Source organism: Castanea sativa, chromosome 10 (genome assembly GCF_040712315.1).
Source record: "Castanea sativa cultivar Marrone di Chiusa Pesio chromosome 10, ASM4071231v1".
NCBI classification, from domain to species: domain Eukaryota; kingdom Viridiplantae; phylum Streptophyta; class Magnoliopsida; order Fagales; family Fagaceae; genus Castanea; species Castanea sativa.
Genome location: NC_134022.1, coordinates 23,209,917 through 23,231,935, shown reverse-complemented (window position 1 = coordinate 23,231,935; position 22,019 = coordinate 23,209,917). Strand labels below are relative to the sequence as shown.

At 35.0% G+C, this 22,019-nt stretch overlaps 2 protein-coding genes and 1 long non-coding RNA gene across 5 annotated transcripts; 1 reads left to right on the top strand and 2 right to left on the bottom strand.

The window, feature by feature from the left end:
* Window positions 1-4,238: 4,238 nt before the first annotated feature.
* Window positions 4,239-9,866, top strand: LOC142613207 (uncharacterized). Of its 3 annotated transcripts, none has more exons than XR_012840244.1 (6): window positions 4,239-4,406; window positions 6,491-7,694; window positions 7,797-7,847; window positions 7,920-8,018; window positions 8,237-9,275; window positions 9,465-9,603. XR_012840244.1 is itself a non-coding variant. In XM_075785445.1 (6 exons), exons 2-6 carry the CDS (start codon window positions 6,516-6,518, stop codon window positions 9,621-9,623), a joined length of 1,668 nt encoding a protein of 555 aa, XP_075641560.1. In that variant the 5' UTR covers window positions 4,240-4,406; window positions 6,488-6,515; the 3' UTR covers window positions 9,624-9,866. The 3 variants fall into 3 exon arrangements, 2 of the variants coding, with proteins under 2 accessions (XP_075641560.1, XP_075641559.1); XM_075785445.1 differs by having other exon boundaries at window positions 4,240-4,406; window positions 6,488-7,694; window positions 8,237-8,416; window positions 9,465-9,866; XM_075785444.1 differs by having other exon boundaries at window positions 4,241-4,406; window positions 8,237-8,416; window positions 9,465-9,866.
* A 2,570-nt stretch (window positions 9,867-12,436) lies between these two features.
* Window positions 12,437-16,057, bottom strand: LOC142613208 (uncharacterized). Its single transcript, XR_012840245.1, has 3 exons — window positions 15,985-16,057; window positions 15,668-15,895; window positions 12,437-14,631 (listed from the first exon to the last, which is right to left on the bottom strand). It is a non-coding gene; the product is annotated as an uncharacterized LOC142613208 (long non-coding RNA).
* Window positions 16,058-18,821: 2,764 nt separating this feature from the next.
* Window positions 18,822-21,598, bottom strand: LOC142613972 (uncharacterized). The gene has a single exon (XM_075786498.1). It carries the CDS (start codon window positions 20,619-20,621, stop codon window positions 19,356-19,358), a length of 1,266 nt encoding a protein of 421 aa, XP_075642613.1. The 5' UTR covers window positions 20,622-21,598; the 3' UTR covers window positions 18,822-19,355.
* Between the last annotated feature and the right edge of the window lie 421 nt (window positions 21,599-22,019).

The window sequence follows — 22,019 nt, the reverse complement described above, 5'->3', positions numbered from 1 at the left end:
TCAATCAATGTGATTTATCTAGTAATCTAGACATTTCTTTTCTATTTGTTTCCTAAATGAAATTCTCGTTATAAAAAAGAATGTGACTGAAATATGGTAATTAAGCTATGTTAAAGATTCAAATCCAAAATAAGTCTTTCTTTTTTGTTTTTAATAGAAAAAGGGCAGCTTATAAGTACAATAAACAATATAAATAATAAGAAGGAAGATATGGCCGTGCAAGGTAAACGTGCCATTCAGAATCAGAAACGATACAGAATAGTTCTTTTCTCCTTAATTTTGTGATGGTTCTCGTGACCAATATTTAATATGGATAGGTATTGGGTACTAAAGAAAATGATGTTGGACCAAAAGCTGTATTGCCGTGGTGTACACTACTAAAACCAAATCTTTCTCTATCTTTTTTTCTTTTTCTTTTTCTTTTTTTAAAAAAAAACATAAATCTTTCTCATTGTGAAAAAAAAAAAAAAAAAAAACTAGAAACAAATTTTCTTTTCAGGGTTTTTTGTTTCCCCCAATATACGTGAAGATGGGGTGGAAAATCGTTATATACTCTCCAACACTTGTCAATTGTTAAATTGTGAAGATTTGTTTTTCCCCCTAAAAATTTATTTTGACTAAAATTGCTACATTCTAGTATTCTACACTTGAGTTAGGTTGACCCACTCCGCCATAAGAAAAATTACTCAATTTTACATATTTAAGTTCCAAATCACCTATATTAATTTGTAAAGTTAAAAATGTATAAATTTGTAACATTGCTACAGTAACTATGTAAATTTTTATTGACACTATTCATTTTGCATTTAGTTTTTTATTCTTTCTTTATGTATCCCGATTAGGGGTGTCAATGCTTGACCCAACCTGCAAACACGACACAAACCCAACACGGATTTTTTCTGGTTAGGGTTAGGCCTTAATGGGTTTGGGTCATAAACAAGTCAATCCGAAAGCGACACGATAAGAAATGTCTCAAAAGCGGGTCAACCCGCGTAACCCGTAATAGACACATTTGACTCACCAATATATTTGTGTCAACCCAAAATGACTCACTTAACACAACCCGCTTAACTTGTATAACAGATAAATATTTATTTTATTTTAGATTTGTCAAATACGTTTTATATCCAACATATATTTTAAATTTAAAAAGAAAAGTGGGTAATTACAAAAACTTACGAGGGATATAATTAGAAATTGAAACTTTACAAACCCTAGATCTCTAAACCCTAAAAACCCTAAATCTCTAAACCTTTTTATAAATATCTTCTTCTTTTTTTAAATTTTAGCCGTATTACTCACTTTACTATCTTATAGTTTCACGCTCAATTCTCAAACTCAAAGTCTCAAATCGATTATTGCTCTCTCTCTCTCTCTCTCTCTCTCTCTCATGTGTTTGTTTTTTCTGCATAATGCTTTTGTTCTATAAACTTTGAACCTACGTGCCATTATTAATATATGAGATAAATTAATTGTTGATTAAGGCCACGATTGTAGCTTTTGTCTTGTGTCGTGTGTTCTTTTTTGGTGTTTGTATTAGTGTTGGACACCATCTGCATATCTTGCAAGTGGGTTTATTTAGATAGTTTATAAACTAGATTTGATGGGTATTACTTTTAAAGATTACAAGAAGGTGGATTGAAGACTTGAAGTGTATGGATTGCTTTTGAGATGTAAAAAAAATATTTCTAGATGAATGTTTTATTTAATATTGTGTAGGTTGAAATGGGTTTTGTTATATTTGTGTCAACCCAACACAACTTGTTTATTCCCGATGATGAAAGAAGAGCGCCGATAATAGCTGTTGTGTTAAAAAAAAACAATAAAAAATGATATTTTAATAAAATGTAGTGTAAAATAGATAATCTGATGTGGAGGGGTTTGAACAGTAAATATGTAAATAGAAAAAGTAGGATCTTATACTAAAATGGGTAGAAATTTTGCACAAACTGATATGAATGCACTTAGAAGTTACAACTACAAGTATTACTTTACTTAAATAAGAAATAACATAAAATTGGGTTATTTTAAGAATCTATATAAAGTAAAATTTATAATATCTATGAATAGTCGCCCTATTTGAGTAATAGTTTCCTTATTTATAATCTCTAATAATAGTTGCCCTATTTAAGTACTAGTTGCCCTATTTATAATCTCTATTAATAGTTGCCCTATTTTTAAAACCGAATATCAATCTTCAAAAAAAAAAAAAAACCGAATATCAAAACTTGCCCAATTTAAGTAATACTACTTTTTAGTTTTTTACTATTACTAAAAACAAATATATAATTTAGGGATTTGGAAAAGGAAAATTAATATATGTTGGGCAAGATTTAGGTACAGTACTTATGTGTTATTTCCCAAATTCTCGTCTTAAGATTCTGTCATCTGGATTTTTCCTCATGAAATTGAAGTATATTTTTTAGTTAAGTAGTTACATGACTCAATCTTAAGTGGAGAACTTAAGGATCAACACCTAAGATATTGTACCTAAGTTTTGTCTTATTTTTTATATCAAAGATTCTAGAGAGTATTATAAATTAACAACTATATAAATTTTTTTCATAAATTCTATTGTCATTTTATAAGAATGAGAGTTTGAAAGACAACACATAAAGCTAAGAGCCTTATAACTCGCATCTCCAACAAATACATTTTGAATTCAAATTTACCATCTTTTTTGTAATTATTAAATTATATAATAAATAAATAAATGGAAAAGGACAACACATAAAAAAGAAGAAGAAGAAGAAGAAGAAGAAAGAGATGATACTGTATTTATCCCTACCACGAAAAAAAGAGTGAAAGAAAATATTAATAAAGAGTATAAATCTATGTTTACACTTTAAATCTCTTCTAAGGGACTAGGCTTCTTCCAAAAAAACAATGTTTTTCTTTTTTCTATAAAGCATGAAATTTGATAAGCCATGCATATTATATGAAAAGGTACATTATAACCTAAATTAGGCACCATGTAAGTTGACACCTGGCTGATTCTAAAGGATGGTTGATGTCAACTTCTCAAGAAAAGTTTAGATGCATTCTTTTTTCTTTCTTTCTTTCTTTTTTTTTTTTTTTTTTTTTGCCGAGATTAGATGCATTCATATTGAATGTTGGTCAACAAGGTAGGGAAATGTGATATTGACTGAAATTAAGCCATTGAACCCTCAAGAAATAAATAAATAAATAAGGAGAAAAGGTGTGGACAAAACTGAAAAACCAACAAGAATAGTCAATTTAATAAATTAAAACCATTTTTGTCTATATTATAGCAAATGTACCTTTCTCTCGTACAGTGTAATCAATTGATAGAATGTTTTCTCAAAAAGAAAATTACAATGAATCATTTTCTTCAACTTAATCATAATTAAGAAGGATAAAAAAAATAAAAACTTGTGGACGAAAACGAAAAACCAACAACAAATGTCAGTTTCAGTAATTAAAAAGTAAAAACCATTTTCATCTAAAACAATTTAATATCGTCAAGATTTCTTAAGAAAAAATTGACGTGCTAAACCCAAAATACATAAGATAAACAAATAATAAATTTTCAAACTATGTTTAATTTTACAACAAAAAATTATAAACTAATAACAAATATGATTCACCTCATTAGAATTTATATAAAATGATATTGTGAAAAAAGGCCTCTAGTCAACAGCCTTGCGGCTCAGATGGATAGTTCTAAAGAGACGCACGAGGTTTAAATTATACATCTCTATTATAATTAATGAATCTACAAATAGAATTCTGACGAGTTTGATCCTTGTTTATACTAAAAATTATTCAATATCTTCTCATAATAATTTTGAAGCAGATCAATTAAAATACTATCTTTTATATATATAAAACCTTTCCAAATCTATAGTATATATCCAAAAAGCCATATAAGAGGAAAAAAGACACACGATACGTGTATATAAATACAGGCACACAAATTGTTAGAGGAGTGAGGCGGCTCAGCCGGTGTGGTGGGGCAGAGGGGGTAAGGTAATATTCATTCCCTTCCGTCCACAAAAAGTGCAAGAGGTAGAAGATGACGTCATAGTAATCAAGAGCCGTTTGATCCTTCCAATCAAACGGCTGTGATCTCACCGAACACATTTTTAAGAATTGGGACGGCACTATTATAGTATATTTGTTTGTTTTTCTCTTTCTTAATTTTTTTTTTAAAAAAAAAAAAGTAACGGTGTTGTGTTTTCTGTTGGGCCTCCTAAAAAGACTCCTTAATTAACATTGGACTCAGCTTAGCCTCGGATCTTCCACACGCGTTGGTGCCCCTCTCTCTCTCTCTCTCTCTCTCTCTAAAAACTCAAAGCTTTGCTCTTTGAAGTCTAAAAGCTGTGAACTCTCTCTCTCTTTCTTTCTTTCTCTGGTATTCAAAGGAGAAAGAATATAAGATAAAGGTACAAAGAGAATTAAATTTCAAACCTTTCTGCCGCTTCTGATGAATTCAAATAATATTCATGGTTTCCTTATGTGGGTGTAGTTTATATTTTTATTTTATTTTTTTGGGTTTTATTTCTGTGGGTGAATTTTGTTATCAAATATTTGTGCTTTATTAGAAATGGGTTATTTATTATTTCTGTCAGTGAATTTGAAAAGATATTCTCTTTTGACAATGGATTTTTATTGGTTTTTAGCTCTGGTGTACATAAAATTGTCCTGTCTCGTCTCAATCAATATTTCTGTTTGGCTTCTTGGAAAATATTCAAATAGCTTTCTCTTTTTCTTTTTGTGCTATTAGTTTTGATTTTAATCTGTGAAACTTGGGTTCTTTTTATCAATGGTTTATGTGAATTATATTGAGGGAGCTATAACAATAAATTTTTTTTTTTTTTTTTTTATCTTTCGCTTTTTATTATTAAACTTTATTTTTGGTGGGCTTGTTGAGCTTTATCTGCCCTGAAATCACGGAGAAAGAGTCACTTATCTAAAGAGAATTCTCGGAGAAAGAGTCATGAACAAAAATAGAAAAAACAGAATGATTGTGTGGAGAAAAATTCATGCAAAGTTGATGTCGTTAAACAAATTGACAGACACCCACTTTTTATGGGAATGAAATATGGGCATGTGGCCATCTGGGTCCTCTTTATACTCGTTTGTTTCTTCCCTTTTAATTGTTCAGAGATTGCCTAAATTGTTTGGTTGTCTTTATTGGCTAGTTTGATCACTTTGTAACCAAGGTCTTCTAATGTCTTCGTGCTTTCTCTCCTCTTTTGTTTCTGTAAAAGTAAAGTTGTATTTGCATTTGTGCAGTTGTTTGTGTTTAATTATGATCAAGTTTTGCTTTTTAGGAAATGGGGTTCTTCTGTTACCTGTTAATTGCTCTATTTTAAGAAGTTTTTGTTTCTCAATGACATCAAATATTGTATTTAATTAAAATTTTATTAAACTTAGATCACAAAAAAAAGAGGTATTTGATCGTTTTATTCTTTTTGAATTAGCAGATGGAGATGGTACTTTTCTTTTATTGTCATCCTTGTACTATTGTAGAACTTGGCTGCAACTCTGTTTACATATATATATATATATATATATATATATATATATATATATATATATATATATATATATATATTTTTTTTTTTTTTTTTTTTGGGTGCTTGTTGTTCTGTTGATTTTGCTTGACTGTTTCAGTTAATTTTAATAAAATTATAGCCAACACATTGGAACTCAATGTTATTAATAATCTGAAATATATATTTCAAAAAAAAGTTTTGAAATTTTATGAGTACATTAGAAAATTTTGAAGCCAAAATTCTGGAAATTTATTTTGGCATGGGAAAGAGCTTACTGATCTTCAGCTCTAAGCAGGTGTGCGATGTCAGCCCTCTAGAAATAGAGCTAGGGGTTTGTTTGCAATGTCACTGTAAAATAATTCAGGAAACTGTTTCCTGTGTTTTAACTTCCTACAGATTTGCTGGATCAATAAATTAAAGTTAAGTTCTTGTTGGAAATATCAGCTATAATGCCACTCATGTCTCCTATGATCTTAGAGTTGAATAAGGCATCAAATTTTGTATTTGGTAGTCTGAAGATTTGGAGCATATTTTTATGCAAGAAAGATGTTCTAATTACTTTTACGTATTGTAATTAACAGTATATATAATCTTGTTTTTCCTTGGTGAAAATTTATATGTATGCTTTGCCTTATTTAGCCATAGCTTTCATATTATTGATTCCTAGGCGTAGGGCTCATTCCTATTTGTTTGTTAGGGCAATTGATTTTGCTTGATTTCTCCTACTTTAGGTCCCCTGAAACTGTAATTACATGTCTACCTAAGAAATATTTGGCTAACTTATGTAATTTACACAACTTTGTATGATTTCCATCAATGATAAGTTCCATGTATGTGTTGCTTATATTTCTGTTACGGATTCTTCAGCTGTAAAAATATTTTTGTGCAAGCAATTTTGTTCTTCATGTTAATACCAACCTGGTGGAGGTTCCAGTGATTTGAAACATCTGTTTTTGCTCTTTTAGCAGATTTGAAAGGTACACCTCCCTATTCATGGATGAATATTCTGGTAAAAGAGCTGTAGATGGGATTGTGGTCTCTAGAAAGGGATCTAGTCTTGCGTTGAGAGAGAATGCCAACAATAGAGATCATAATGCTCAATTTTGCAACCGAATTGGTTGCAATGGCAGACCGAATTCTGCTAGAGGTGTTCAAAATGGCTGTTCAGAAAAGGCCAAACCTTCAAGACCTTTACTCCGCTCTTCTTCAAGTGGCAAGGAAATAATTGGAAGTTCCTCTAAGACTTCCTCTGTGATCAGCAAGGGAAGAAAATCTGTCATAGAGCCTTCAAAGAAGTTATCATCTCAATTAGCAACTGATTCATCTGAAACTAGTAGTGTTCAGGATGAACCAGAGGTTTCAGAACTCACTGCCCCACCTGGAAAGATTCAGAGAGGGTCGGAAAAAGTGGAGTCTAGCAGTGTCACATTAATGGAAGAGGGAAGCTCTAGTGTAGCATCAGATACAAGATCTCGAAGGAATCTTCATCAGGGATCTGGATTGCGCAACCAAGATAATCTAGTTGCTTCATCCGTGTCTTTGGGATCTAAGAGCACTGTCCAGGCAACACGTGCTGGTGCAAACAGGTATGGTTTAAGAAATCTCAGATGTAATTCAATATCAGATGTCATCCCATCAGGTTGCTCATCCTCAGAATCAAGTTTCAGTAAAAGGAAGGATATGGTAAAAAGGAGAAATTCTGAAGGAGAAAGTAGTTCTGCTGCCAGAGGGAAGAAGATGAATGGGTCTTTGTTGGAAGGACGGAGCTCCAATTCTAGCCCCAGCATCTCCATTTCTGATTCAAGACGAGCTAGAAATATTCCTTCTCACAGGGATAATAGTGTACCATCAGTTAGGAATAAGAGACCAGTTAATAGTCACACCAGGGCAAGGCTCTCTAATCAAGGAAATATGAACAGTCTGTCACCAAATGAGCCCTCTGTTGCAATCCCACAAATGCTTCAAACTGGCATATCTAGTGACGTGAATGGTCCTAGTTCATCACATCAATCATCTTCTGAAATTCCCTCAAATCATGCACTTTCTTACAGTCGACCTGGCGGTAGCAGTGAGCGTCTGCACAGTATTAGGCCAGCTAGTCCTGCAGAAGTGGGCATTACCCGCTCTTTGATGAATCGGGACAGCATCAGGCGCTACAATGGAATTGCAGAGGTACTAGGGTTTTAGAAATTTTATCAAGTACATCTCACTTAGTATGGTCTTAAAAGAAACCTGCACCATGTGGCACGTTTTGTTTATGTAATCTTTGTGCAGGTATTAATGGCACTTGAGAGGATCGAACAAGATGAAGATCTTACATATGAGGTAGTTGTTTATGGGTTTTCTTCTTCACCTGATTTACTGTTCATTGTTTAACTCTTCTTTCTTGTCTTGCAGCAAATACTTGTTCTGGAGACCAACTTGTTCCTTAATGGCCTTTATGTCTATGATCAGCACAGAGACATGAGACTGGACATTGATAACATGTCATATGAGGTTAGTTATTATGTTAAAATGGTGCTAAATAGACTAGAACACAAATTTTCACAGCATCTTTCTTCTGTCCTATCTTCTTGTAATTATTTTTCGCTTTTATTACTTTATTATTATGCATACTAGAATTATAAGAATTTAAATAAATAATTTATGAATTGTATAATTTTGTGTTCAAAAGTAGTACACGTTTGGCAACCCATTTTACTGCTACATGACAGGAATTATTAGCTCTGGAAGAGAGGATGGGAACTGTGAGCACAGCACTGACAGAAGAAACATTGTCAGAATGCCTGAAGAGGAGCATTTATGAGTCTACAGCTCCAGAGGATGCAGCAGCGGGCTGCATTGGGGAAAATGATGTTGGGAAAAAGGATGATGTCAAATGTAGTATATGCCAGGTTTTTTTCTCCATGATACCTACTCCATAACTGATTTCATTTGCTTTTAATTAACACTGGCAGAGTAGTTAGGTTTGGCTGTGGCTGAAGTCAAATTTAAACCACTTGTGGTCAAGAACACTAACATGGTAACACCTTAGTTTGTAAATTCTAGAGCTAAATCAAACCATTTGAGTATTCTGGTTGCTGCTGGGATTGGAATAGGTTTCAGTTACTCTGTAGTGCCTGTTTGGCATTGTTGTAGGGCTTAATTGCTCATCTGGAGCTTTTGTGATATAGAGCTTTAACTGAAAAGCTTTTTAATGTTTTGAGTGTTTGGAAAATTACAGTGAATTTTGCTTTAAACTTCTAGGTTTATAAAGCATGAACAATGAATATTAGAGCTTTTCCCTAAAAGCTAAGCTCTCCTTAAAAGCTGTTTTCTTTGGCAAAAATTGCAAAAACATTTGGCAATTCCAGCTAAAAGAGCTTAAATTCCCTTAAGCACTTCAACCTTTCCAAAAGCAAAACCGGAGATGTGCTTAGAATGAATTTTAAAGAGAACTTTGGTATTGAATATATCTAATACCAAAGTCAATAGAAAATTCGTGACTAAAAAAATTTCAAATCACTTGGGCCAATAAAGATGTCCGAGGTTCAAATCCCCTCTCCCCCATTGTTATACTCATTGAATTATGGAAAAACAATTACAATCCCTTGGCAATTTGTTACTCTTTTTTTTTTCTTGAATAGACAGTTTGTTACTCTCTCTTTTTTCCTGGCCTATTATAAAGAGGGGGAAGAGTGGCACTGGGCTGTAAGCCCCATTGACTAGACAGTTTGGTACTTGATCAACTGACAAGCCAATATCTTGCAGAAGGTAATTTTGGGTTGTCATGGTTTTTCAGTTGTATTAAACCGGATGTGCTTGTAAATAAACGAATGAAATTGATCCGGTTAGTTTCTGGATTGCATTAACCAATGATACAAGCTATCTATCAGCTATTGCCATGGGTTTGAAATGTTATCTTTTCTTTTGAACTGAAGTGTCTTTTATGTTTTTGTGCAGGAGGAGTATGTTGTTGGAGATGAACTGGGTAGATTGCAGTGTGAGCACAAGTTTCATGTGGACTGCATAGAACAGTGGCTGGGGTTGAAGAATTGGTGCCCCATTTGCAAAGCATCGGCGGTGCCCTCACCCTCGCCATCACCTTTGTCGCCCTCTTAGTTCGATTAATTAAATCAGTTGCGGTCTTTAGTTCAATTGATTAAATCACAGTTAAAGGAGACTGTCTTTTTCATTTTGTACAAATTAAGTGCGTCTCTGCCTTAATTCATTCTTTGCTTTTTTTTTTCTTTTATTGTACATAGGAAATCTCTTTCATCTCAAAGAACTAATAAACCCAGGCGATTGGCTTGATAGATGAACTCTTACATTGAAATTGTGAATAAAAATTCCTGTCTCGAAGAATCTCATCTGTAATTTTCTTTATTTTAGTTCTTCCCTGGTCAAGCCCTCTGTTATGCTAAAATTGGTTCAGTCTCTGTACTTGTTGTTAGGGCATAATACAAATTTTACCACATAAATTCTACAAATTGATTGTAACTTTAAACAAAACACAAAAAAGTAAGATTAAATTATGTTTATTATGTATTTTCAACTAGACAGATTACATCTCTTAATAAATTTGTACATCTTTGAAAGATAGCTATGAAGAAAAGTGGGTATATCTTCTAACCAGATATCAGAGTGCCTCAAGTTCCTAGCATATTGAGCCAAAACATGAGCCACCTTATTTCCTTCACAAAGCATATACATAAAAGTAATATTAAAAAAAACTGTCATGTCAGATTGTAAATCTTTTGTAATTACCAATTTAGTTCCTTCACAAAGTATATACATAAAGTAATATTTTTTTTAAAAAAATGGTCATGTCAGATTGTAAGTCTTTTGTAATTAGCCAATGATCTGGCATCATATCTTGCTATGTCGGCCGGGATATATCTTATGATGTGGAGATCACTAGTCCAAAACTCCTTGAGGGTGGGGGGAGAAGTAGAACTCCACCTTGCATGATGAGGCACTTTGTAACATACTGCAATCTGTGCAGATCCAATGGTGGATGTAGGCATGACAATTATGGTAAGAACTCAATATCAGCTTGATGAAGTAATGGTGTAGCAGAGAAGCAAATATTGATAGTTGCATATTTTCTTTTGAAAAGCAAAAGCTTGTGAGAGCATTCTCTTCAATCTTTTAAACCCACTGAATCTACTCTACTCCCCCTTCCTTCTCTTCCATCCAAATTGGACATTAATGCTGGGAGAAACGTTTATAGGTAGGTTGCAAAAACAGTGGTTATTTATTGACAAAGTGAATAAATTATTAAAGCAATGTTGTTTTATTTGTCTATTTTATGTTAAACTCTGAATCAAATTGAATAAGTCGGACTTAACTAATAGGCCCAATCGAAACACCTTTGAATTCAGAACCGCTTTGAATTGACCAAAACATCACAAATAGATTTAGCTATATGGTTAATTGATTAGAGAAATTAATGTACAATACCTAAAGAATTGAACCTATGTTTTGCTCTTTCTAGTTGTGTAATGTGCAAATGGAAACTGTGGATAATAATTGCCAAAACTGTGTTTGAAGTAAGATGTCCTGAGAAATAATAATCATGTTGAAGATACATAATTTTTAAGGGTCTATCCTTTTCTGCCAAAACTATGAGCATATTTTCAAGTAATGCACGAAGATATTTGTTTGTGCGAAAAACTAAAAATGGATAACATCAAATGTTTGAACATGCTACTGACTTAATTATAAAATTGTGGCCAGTAGACACATGAGAAATGGAGGGACTGATGGGATAGAAAGAAGTGTGACATAGAAACAGCATGCTCATATGCACAAACAGAAGCAAAAGAGAAGTGCATCAGAAGAATGTTGTCACAAAGCTCACCTGCACTTCCCTGGAAACAAGGCAACTGTTGCGTCTTATAGCCAAGTTATCAAGTCGCTGTGACTCTTCAACTTGGTCCTCAGTCAAGAAATGAGAATGGAGATCTCTGCAAAGCAACCAGACCAGGAAGTGGAGAGCACTGACCAAAAATGATATGAGACGAAGCTTCTCATACAAATCCCTGAAATGCATTTTGCCCCAATCTGAAAATGTGGTTACTGAGAGACATCCTTCCCACATCTGACCAATCTTCCCAAAAATTATGGTCTCAAACGACTCATATTCAGCAACATTCAGATGAGTATGAAAGTGAAATTTTGTGTTTTCCATTCCTATGTAATTTAAAATGAAAAATTTTAGTGTACATAGAAGTTGGTTTTTGAGATTGCCTTCCACATCGAAGTTAGTTTTCAAGCTGACAGAATAATAATGTCACATAACACAACAATTGCTACCTTTATCACTGGCGCAAGTCAGCTTATGCATAAATTTCCCTAACTTTTTCAAAGTCCGAATATACTCGTCACAAGGTTTTTTTTTTTTTTGGGGGGGGGGGGGGGGGGGTGTTTGAATAGGTAGCAGCATAATTTTGACTTCCTCAAATTTCATGATAATTCATAAGTAGCCTGTTTCCCTCATAATCCCCAGCCTTGGGACTTCCATTAGCCAACTCCCCTAGCATAAAAGTTACAGTATTTGAGGGGAAGAGCAGTCCTCCAAGAACAATCCACATGTTTTATAAAGCTATGACATCTACAAATTCAACAATCAAAAGCAATAGCAAATTAGCAAATATCATTTATCAATGGTTCACCAAAACTCAATGAATCTTAGAACCTGCCATCAAGTCTTCCACAATATTATCCATACATAAAACTTCTCCCATTTGTACCCATTCTGCCATTAAGTTTTCCATTATCTGCCAGACAAGAGTAGAGATAAAACTGGAAATAGAACTTATGCCCAATAGAAGATTTAACATTGTCCAGTTGCAAATAGTCATTAATAAAAAAGAAAGCATCATAGCATTAAAACAAATGTGTACATAAGCACCACCCCTCTTCCCCCCCCCCCCCCCCTTCCCCCTCTCTAGTTGTTGGTATGAGTACAAAATAGTGTTAAGATTTGTTTGTATACGTTCGACATGCCTAGTTTTTTTGAGTTCCTTGAGTACTTACATTTTTTTTTCTTCTTCAATTTATTGTTTTGTCCCTTACTATCTAGTATTTTGCTGATTTTAGAGACAAGACAGGGCACAAATCCTATGGAATGTCAATTGAGCAAAAGATTAAGTTTTTTGAGAGATTAATAGAGAAGTAATTTCTTAAAATGATTTTGTTATTTGTGGGTCAAATAACTGTAATATGTGTTAGGCATTTGACGTATTTCACAAGCTTGTTAGTATTATGAATAGTAAAAACATACGACTTAAAGTAAAATTTTAAATATTTAAGAGGTTAGAAATTTCAATAAAGCATAAAATTATTTGTTAAAATGAGAATAAAGTTAATAATACATTGTACATACAACATGAATGTTCAATTTAAGTAAAAATTTAAATTATAAATAGAACTCATTAATCTTTCCATTAATCAAGAGTCTCTCTAATGTTAGTTTAGTCATATGTTTTACAAGTTAATGCATACATAACTATGTACATATGTGTGGGCATGTAGTTTGAGTTCGTTTAGTTGTATCCCCCCCCCCCCCCCCTCCCAACAAAATCCCAGAAGAACAATTCCTTGTTCCATGTCTGTACATAACAATATCATTTCAGAACTTTCTCAGGTTTCATACTCGTTGGCTGTATATTGCATGGAAAGATCAAGATATTTAGTTAGGACAGAAGACAAACCAACATGAGCTGAATGCACCTTCAGGCAAGCAGACAGGCATTTATGTTAAAAAAATTTACTGGAGGTTATTAGATCAATTCTTGGTCACACACAGCTCTGCGTCATGGGCTGAGGATATTTGATACTCAAGCCAACGCAAATAGTGGTGGATGACAGCACATGATTGGGGTAATCAGACTTGGGCATTCTGCTTGGAAACACCCATTTTTGGTTGATTTTGCAAGGATACTGAATATGTATGCTTCTCACAGCAAAGAGAATACAAACAATTCATGCTCAGATCTCATTCAATCTCCAGATTAGCTTGAACAGGGGTAATCTGATTCCTCGTCAAAATAAGGAAAATGGCTGCTTTGGCAGTGTCCCAAGATAGATATAAGCCCTTTGAAAATGAAATTGCCAACTTTTGTGTGTGTGTGTGTACACTCATTGGGGACAAACCAGCATTACCATAAGCAATTCTTTCTTGAACAAATTTTCTCCAGCAGCATCGGGCAGTGATATAGTAGTCATTGTATATTTAGGTCCACCCCCCAACTGTTTCATTGCATATGGCCGTGACTGCTGCTTTGAGGCAGGATGCCTTTTTAGCTCAATCTTGCTACTCCCACCAACTAAACACCAGTTGTAATCAAACACTTCAAAAACACACAGACCCAACAAGTAACAATAAATAAACACATTCCTTTAGAAGACCTCAAGGGTCCAACACTGCTGTGATCTCCTCCAGATGTTTCCTAAATGCCTCATTTATGTCACCACCAACAAAATGGCTAGCAAAGATTAATGCAACCCATCTATGATAGTTTTGACCATAATAGATTACTTGTACTAAAATTCCAGCGGACAGACTGCTGCACATATTACTTCAATGATAACCACTTCAACTGGACCTCTGCTATTGTTGAGAAACTGAAGCGAGTACTTGAGGAAGATGCAGTGGCTTCTGGAAGTCACAAAATCATTCCCACATGTTACATTATGTTTATGGCTTGTGTCTTTCAGATGTGTTGATAAGAGTAAGTCACCTTCACATTGTTCCAAGAGGGCTAGGCCACTTATGATGATAATTCCCAGCTTGCCCTTCTCAAGTACATTGGCAAAACAAACCATCAAAATGGTGAGTATTACAAATACTACTTTTTCTTGTATTAGCCAACAGGTACCATTTGGAAACAATATCTTTGTAAATCTCACATAGAAATTGAAGAAAACCTCACTCTACTTCCAATCTGTACAGAGGCTTTTGCTCTTACTAAATACACTGTTTAAGGCGTGCTATAACAGTATGAAAAGTTTATTTCCTTCAAATGCCAAGTGCTCTTGTTCCTCTCAATTCACTTTCTCATCAGATTTTTTACAAACGGCACATTTGGGTGGCCCCACCTGTGCTGGCTACCTGCTCAAAGTTCTACAACACAATTGTGAAAGGCATGAAGTATCGGACAAATAAAGCCAAAATTAATGCTTAACTAACAGAAAGAAACATCTTCATTACTCAAACAAATGTAGTAGTGTGTTCAGCATTAGGCTACAATAGTGAATGGGACAAGGAACTGAAAGCCAACCACACCCCCCACCCAAAAAATTAAGAGAACCCTGATCAAATGTTTTACACAAACAGCTACATATTTCTAATCAGTAAACCAATCGTGTTAGACAGAAATCATTCTGTTCAATTCCAAACCTCATTTGTAAGGTTAAACAAATGTACTAGTGTGTTCAGCATTGCTTTCCCTGTTAAAATTTATACACAAAATTTTCCCAACTTATTCTGAATAAATTTCTTCTTAAACCCTAAATCTCAAATTTTAGTTTGCAAGCTGGATGTTTGAGATAGCATGAATTTTAAACTTATCCAAATCAGTCTGCCTCCCTCCTCTGAAGAAGATGGAACTTTCTTATTTCCTACAGGAATTAAAAAATAATAATAATGTAGCTCCAATGCATCCAAAATAATATATTTAATAGTTACTCATGCCACCTCAATGTTTTGCAGCTAATAAAAATATAAATTCTGAATGGCTGTTGAGAACTTACAGGAAAGTTTCAGTCTAAGATTTACCAATGAAACTAGATGGATAAATCCACATGTAACACTTATGTTCTAGTATATAATACAGGTATTAAGAAGTCATTATTTGGGACAACAAAGTCAAAACCATCATTGAAAATTCAATTTTGCAACCCTTCACCAACCATACAAAAGCATTCTGGAAAATTTTCTTAAATTTTCTTCAGATTGGCTGTAGATTAATCAGACAGGTCAATAAATATAGTATTGGGAGAATAAGGGCAACAGAAAATGCTGAATACATAACAGGACAACCACACATGAGCATCATGTCTGAAAAGTAGCCCATGATTGGAATTTCATCAAGGCTCTGTAGGAGTACATGTTTTGATGCTCAATACCCTAAATCACCTTACAAGTGTCAGAGCAATACCTGAAGGAAGTCATCTGATTCCTCATGGCTACATATAGAAAATCGAGTGCATCAATGACGTCCAAGTCCAAGAACAATAATCCAGCCACAAAGAACAGAGTGACCCAACCATTGCCAAGGGAAAATCAATGTTCATTCATATTTATTTCCTTAAACACATGCATGCAAATTATTAACAGCAAAGATTCTGGTGTTCTCTAAGTGGCTGCAATTTTGATTTCTTACAACCTAGACATCAAACAAAAGAAAATCATTGAGCATTCTCTCCTCCATAATTTGCACAGGTTCAGCACAGCTTTGCATATGTAAGCAATTACTTGACAACAAACCAGCTTTTAGCTTGACTTGAATCTACTGCTTCAGGGCACAGTGCTTTATGGCTCTTTGCACAGATCTTGCTCAACTGAAGAACCACTGCATGTATAAATGTGTTAGAATAATGTTTAAATGATTAAATTCACAATTTCCTAACAAATTAAGGTCTTGGGACTAGCGTAATTTATCATAATATCAAAGAAGGTGATCTTGGGTTCAAACCTTATTTCCACTCTTCTTCTCATTTAAAAGAAGTTAAAATATCCTGCGTGAGCTTAGCTTTTAGGGCTAAAGGTCATTTATCAAGATTCAACATACAAGCACATTGAAATGAAACCCATCCATGGCCTTGAGGCTCTGCAATCAACTTTGTACATTCTGTCAGTATCTCCTTAACAAATACCCCGCCCCCCCCTTCTCTCCTCCCCCACACCTTTTTTATGGTAAGTTATAGATGCACCTGGTGGGTCTTGAACCCAAAATCTCACCCTCCATCTTACTCTTACAAGGTGAGGAGGTGCCTTTGAGCTATAGCTCAATGGCCAAACAACCCCCCACCTTTAATACTATTGAAATGACAACTACTTGAAAGAGTCAACCTTCTCGCATCCCACTTATACAAGATGAGCAAAATGAATTTAATGAAACGAAGGACAAAATTCACATTTCTGACAAGGTCCACTTTTCTACATCTTCAACTACAGCTACTTCAATATGATCTTCATTATGCCCAGAAACAAAAGAATTCTTTATTGCCATGGTTCATGAGTCCCTGACCAACAGCTCTCATTCTCAGATTGTACAATGAGTCCAACAGATGCAGAGTCAAATCACTAATGATAAGCATGTTGTGCTCTGAGCTTCCAATCAAAAATCTTGGATGGAAAGGCATTGAGGAAGTACTGCTATTACAATATAACCAAAATGAGATTAACATTCTTCTTGTTACAAGGCATTGAGGAAGGAATGTCCTTAAGTCAACTGAAAACAGAAATTGAAGGAAAGCTCACTTGCCATTATATATAGGACTGAGGTCCCTATGCAAATGGAAAGTACAAGGATTGCACGTAAAAGATGCACTGATAAATGTATCAAAAAGTTCTGCTTCTTTTAGATATTAAGCATTCCTGTACTTTTCTTCCCTTCAGATTTGCAGGCAGATTACACAACAGGATGGTTTTGGACCAGCTGGATAACTGCTTGAAATTTGAACCTATATTGTGCATGCTGTGAGAAACCTCAAAGTGTCAGCACACAACCGAAACTACTCATGGAAACAACAGAACTGACAAAAAGAGTTCAATGCCAGAAGATCAACAAGAAGGATGTCATGGCAATAAAGACATTTTCAACAGGCCCATTAATGACTAATAAATTGAAAAATTAAGCACAAACCTTTCAATAAGACTTCCAGCATACTGCACTTTTGGCCAGTTTTTAACCCTAAGGAATACATTAATGGCCTTTTTTTCTTTTTTTGGGGTCATAACTAAAGACTAACTTACTCAGGATATTGGCACTTAGTAGTACAGGCAGAACCACATACTTCCAGAGGTAGTGATTAAACTGATAAAAAAATTTATAGCATAAGGGATTGATAACAGAGGAAGAAAAAGGAAAGATCAAATAAAATACATTCAATATAGTGATCTTACTTATATAAAGAAGTAACCCAATTTCATTGCAAGTTCATATCATAAAATAGTCGCACCTAGTGCGTGAAGCTCCCACTTCAGCAATTTGGGAGAGATAGTTGGTAGGCAGCCTTATCCCAATTTTTTGGAGCTTGAACACGCAACACATCTCATGGATGGAGGGCACTAATCATAACACCAAGGTCCTAATAAAGTAAAATCAAATAATTCTTTCACATATTTTATGAATATATCGAGTAACGTGGAAAGATAGCACAAACTTTTTTAATGTTTTTGTCAACTAACATCCACTACTTCTACAAATTTCTATTCATCAATTTCCAAATAGCTTTCCTCAATTCATTCCAAATTTTTTCTGAAGAACAATAACCAAAAGCAGTACTAAGCATTCAAATGTGCTCAGCATCAAAGTCATTCCCCATCTCCCATTTATGATATCGTTACGACAACATTACAGCATCAGAAAAATAAAAGAATACTTGTGTAATCACAATCTTTTGTTTGATTATGGTTATAGGAAACAAGACAATATAGAACAACCACCAAGATTCCCTCTGACATAAAATCAACACTGCATTAATTGGAATATTCATGTATAAACCATCAGGGAGCGTACAATGGACATCAGAATGTCATTAATGGAACAAATGGAACAAATTAATTCTCAAATTTAAAAAATATACAGATAGCATACTGCAGGCTTTTACAAGTCATCTTACACCTTATCAGGCTATACAACAACATAGCTTCAAGAACTTCTCAGAAATCCTTGTCATTGGCTGTAAATTACATGAGAAGCCCAAGATCTGTAATGATGATATAAGAAAGCCAACACAAATGGCTTATTGCTATTTCCCCCTTTCAATTCGTAATTATGTTGAGTTATCCCGCAGGGCTACATGAGATTCGTAAATATCAAACAGAGACATCAAAACTAATTTTTGACTCCAAGCCATGGAGAGAAAGCTATCTCCTTCTGAATGGTAAAAGAGAATTAAAAATAGAGCACTTTCACAGCAACTGGTACTTTCAGCAAATGCACAACAAGATATGCCACCACTAATATTTGCAAGATGACATAGTAACATTTACAGTCAGAAATTTCCATAAAATTGATGCAGTTAGGGAGGATACATCGGCAGTAGGATATTCAGATGTAAACAGTGATGTCAAACCATCAAGGAGATAACAATGGAAGTTAATGTGTTATTGATATTCAAATTCCAATTAATTCTCAGTCTAAAAATACATACAGAGCGTTACTGCAGCTCTTACACAAGTGAATTTTTTACCTTTCACCAAGCTACACAACAGTATCCTGCAAAACTCTTAGTTTTCCTCCTCATTGGCTGTGTAAATTACAGGAAATGCTTGAGATCTGTAGAGATGGCAAATACAGCCAATATCAATTCTAAACATACAACAGTGCAACCAATCATGGGCATACTTTTTGAAAGTAGCCCTTGCTTGGTTGCAGTTAAATAATTTCCTGACCAGTCCAGGCTCTTCAGCAGGCAAATACAGACATTAAGATGCTCAAGCCCATAATTCATTTTGCAAGGACCAGAGCTTTAACCAACTGGGAGAAATCTGGTTTACCCTGGCAGTAGGAACAGAACTGAGTGCATCAATTATCTCCAATAACAGTTGTCCACCCCTTTGGTACCAGAACAAACCAACCCAAGCACGTTTTGAATAAGCATCTTTGAAGGGATGGTTCATTCCTCGAATCCTTGCATACAAATTTTCTCCAGCAGCAATGGCCAATCTTCCCCAAGCTGCTGAGGATTCAGCTCCATGGCAACTTTGAAATCAAGCAAAGATATCGAGTACTGGGATCCTTGCTCCTGCATAACATCCGTGGGTGCAGCTGTGCTCTGCATATGTGAATGATTAGCTGGCCACATGCCATTGATAATTTTCCCTTGAATCTGCTGCTTGTGAGCAGGTTGCTTTTTTGACTCATGTGTAGACCTTGTTCCCACCAAATTAACACAAGACCTGATCAACTGCTTCAAATACACATCCAACGTATTATTCACCATGTTAGCACATTCCGTAGAGACACCTCCAAGGCCCTGTGCTGCTGCAATCTGCTCCATACGTTTTCTCAGCGTCTCTGTATCAGACAATCCACCACTATCATAATAGCTAACAAAATCACCACTGCTAGCCAATGGCATAACTTTGCGGGCCCCACCTACACTAGCTGAGCAATACGGAATCCCAAGGGGTGCACGTAGAGGACTTCTAGAGAAACTTGGGCGATTCAACTGCTCCACCTCTTCTCCATCTTCAACACTAGTTACTGCAGTCTGATCTTTATCATGTATTCTAGGCTTTTCTGCAGGTCGCTGAACAGCACCCTCCCTTTCATGTTCATGTAGCTCAGCAACTGCTTGAAGATGTTGCACTGGTCTCTGATAATCACACGGAGTCAAATCACCATTTACCATATTGACCTTATTACAACTATCTTCTGTTCCCATGGACTGGTGCGAGATACACTCGACCTTCCCATTTAGTCCAAGTGGGCTTGGTCTATCCCTGAGCTTATTCCGATCACGTAACCCAGACCTAACCTTCCGCGGGGAGAGTGGCAAAACCCCATTTGACCAAACTGGTACATTTTGATTCTGATTTGGAAAAATGGCCCCACTTTCTTCATGCCCTTCTTCCCCACCAGGAGAACTATTTGCAACTTGAATCCCAGATTTTTGGGGACCTGGTAAATGAATTGTTGGTGGGGTCTTGGCTTGGCATGCATTCTTCAAGATTGAAATTATCAACTGATTGTGAAGTGGAAGATTCTCCCTCCCAAAAGTCCGAATACAAAAACTTTCAAACTGACTCTTGCCCAATTTGTTGCTCAAAAACTTATGCAAGTGATAAAAGTAGAGTTTCGACTTATTCACCCCAAGCTTCTTGGCTATCTGCGCTTTCAAGTCAACCAAATCGATTCTCGAGCTCTGCTGAGGTTGCATTTCTCGAGAAACAAATTCATACACTATCCACAGAATCAGAAACCCCCCCAGTAACCCCAATTCAACCCAAATTACACTTCTTTCTGTTTCCAAACGACCCAAAAATTTCCCCCCCACATATCATTCAATGCAAATCCAACGAAATCACTAAAACCCCCAATTCCCAACAGGAATACCAGTATCCTTATTTCCAAACAACCCTGAATTCACACCACCCACAAACACCATACAATGCAAACCCAAATCTCATCTTCTCGAAAACCAAAACCCTAGAGATCAAACCCACAAAAATTCACTAAATCCCACCAAAATCAAGCTCAATTTATCGAAACCCATACTAAATCAAAACCCTAAACTTTTACATCACCAACTTAAAAAAAAAAAATTGAACTTGCACAAACCACAAAAAATTGCACCACTGTACCAACCCCAAAACCCCCCCAACGTTTTCTTTTCACGAAATTCAAATGCTTCAAACTTCAACAACAAAATCCCAAACTTTTTGAAGTCGAACAAAAGAGATCAGTGAGTTCGAAGAATTAAACAGAGTGAGAATTTTTCGCAGAGGGAGAGAGAGAGAGAGAGAGAGAGGCCAATGAAGAGCAAAAAAGTAAGCTTGAGAGAGGGTTAGAGATTGATTGAGCTTCTGACCTTTCGAACCAACTTCACGAATTGCAGAGAAATCGAACCCTGACTCACTGGGTGGTTCGAATCTTCAAAAAACTTCGACTCTCGCTCGCGCTCTTCTTCTTTTGTTTTCAATTTTGCTTTTTGAATTTTCGGTGCATTCTTTTTTTGTGTTTGTGTGTGTGTGTGTTTTTTTGGATTTTGGTGGTGCTGATTTTATATTTGAGCTTTGCTCTCTCTCTCTGTAGCTCGATCGCTGCTATTACTCTCTCTCTCTCTCTCTCTCTCTCTGCTCTCTTCTTTCTCGGTATCGCTCAAGGTCTCACCTTGTGCTCTCTCTTTTTTTTTCCTCTCTCTGCCAACGTGTACAATTTTTTTTATTTTCTTAGTTCTTTTTTTTCATTTTATGTATATTTTTGGGTTTTTTTTTTGTTTTAGGTTTTAAAATTTTCTCTGTTTTTTGGGGGAAAAAATGTTTGCTCAAACTTGCATTAGGTTAAATTTATATTTATATATTTAAAGTCAATTGGTGTAAAGTCTTTTTAAATTATAAATTTTTCTAAGAAGAATTCGATAATTACAATGAAGAATGAAAGATTTGAATTTCCAGTTGAGTTATTTACAGTTTGCTTTTAGAGTTAGTCTAACATTATGCTATTCATATAAGTATGTTTATTTGATTGTAGAATTATGCTTTGAGAAAGTTTTAAGGTTATTTCTCACTCTAACTTCAAGTTCATCTCGAGCATGCTAACTAATTTTGCGTCTAAG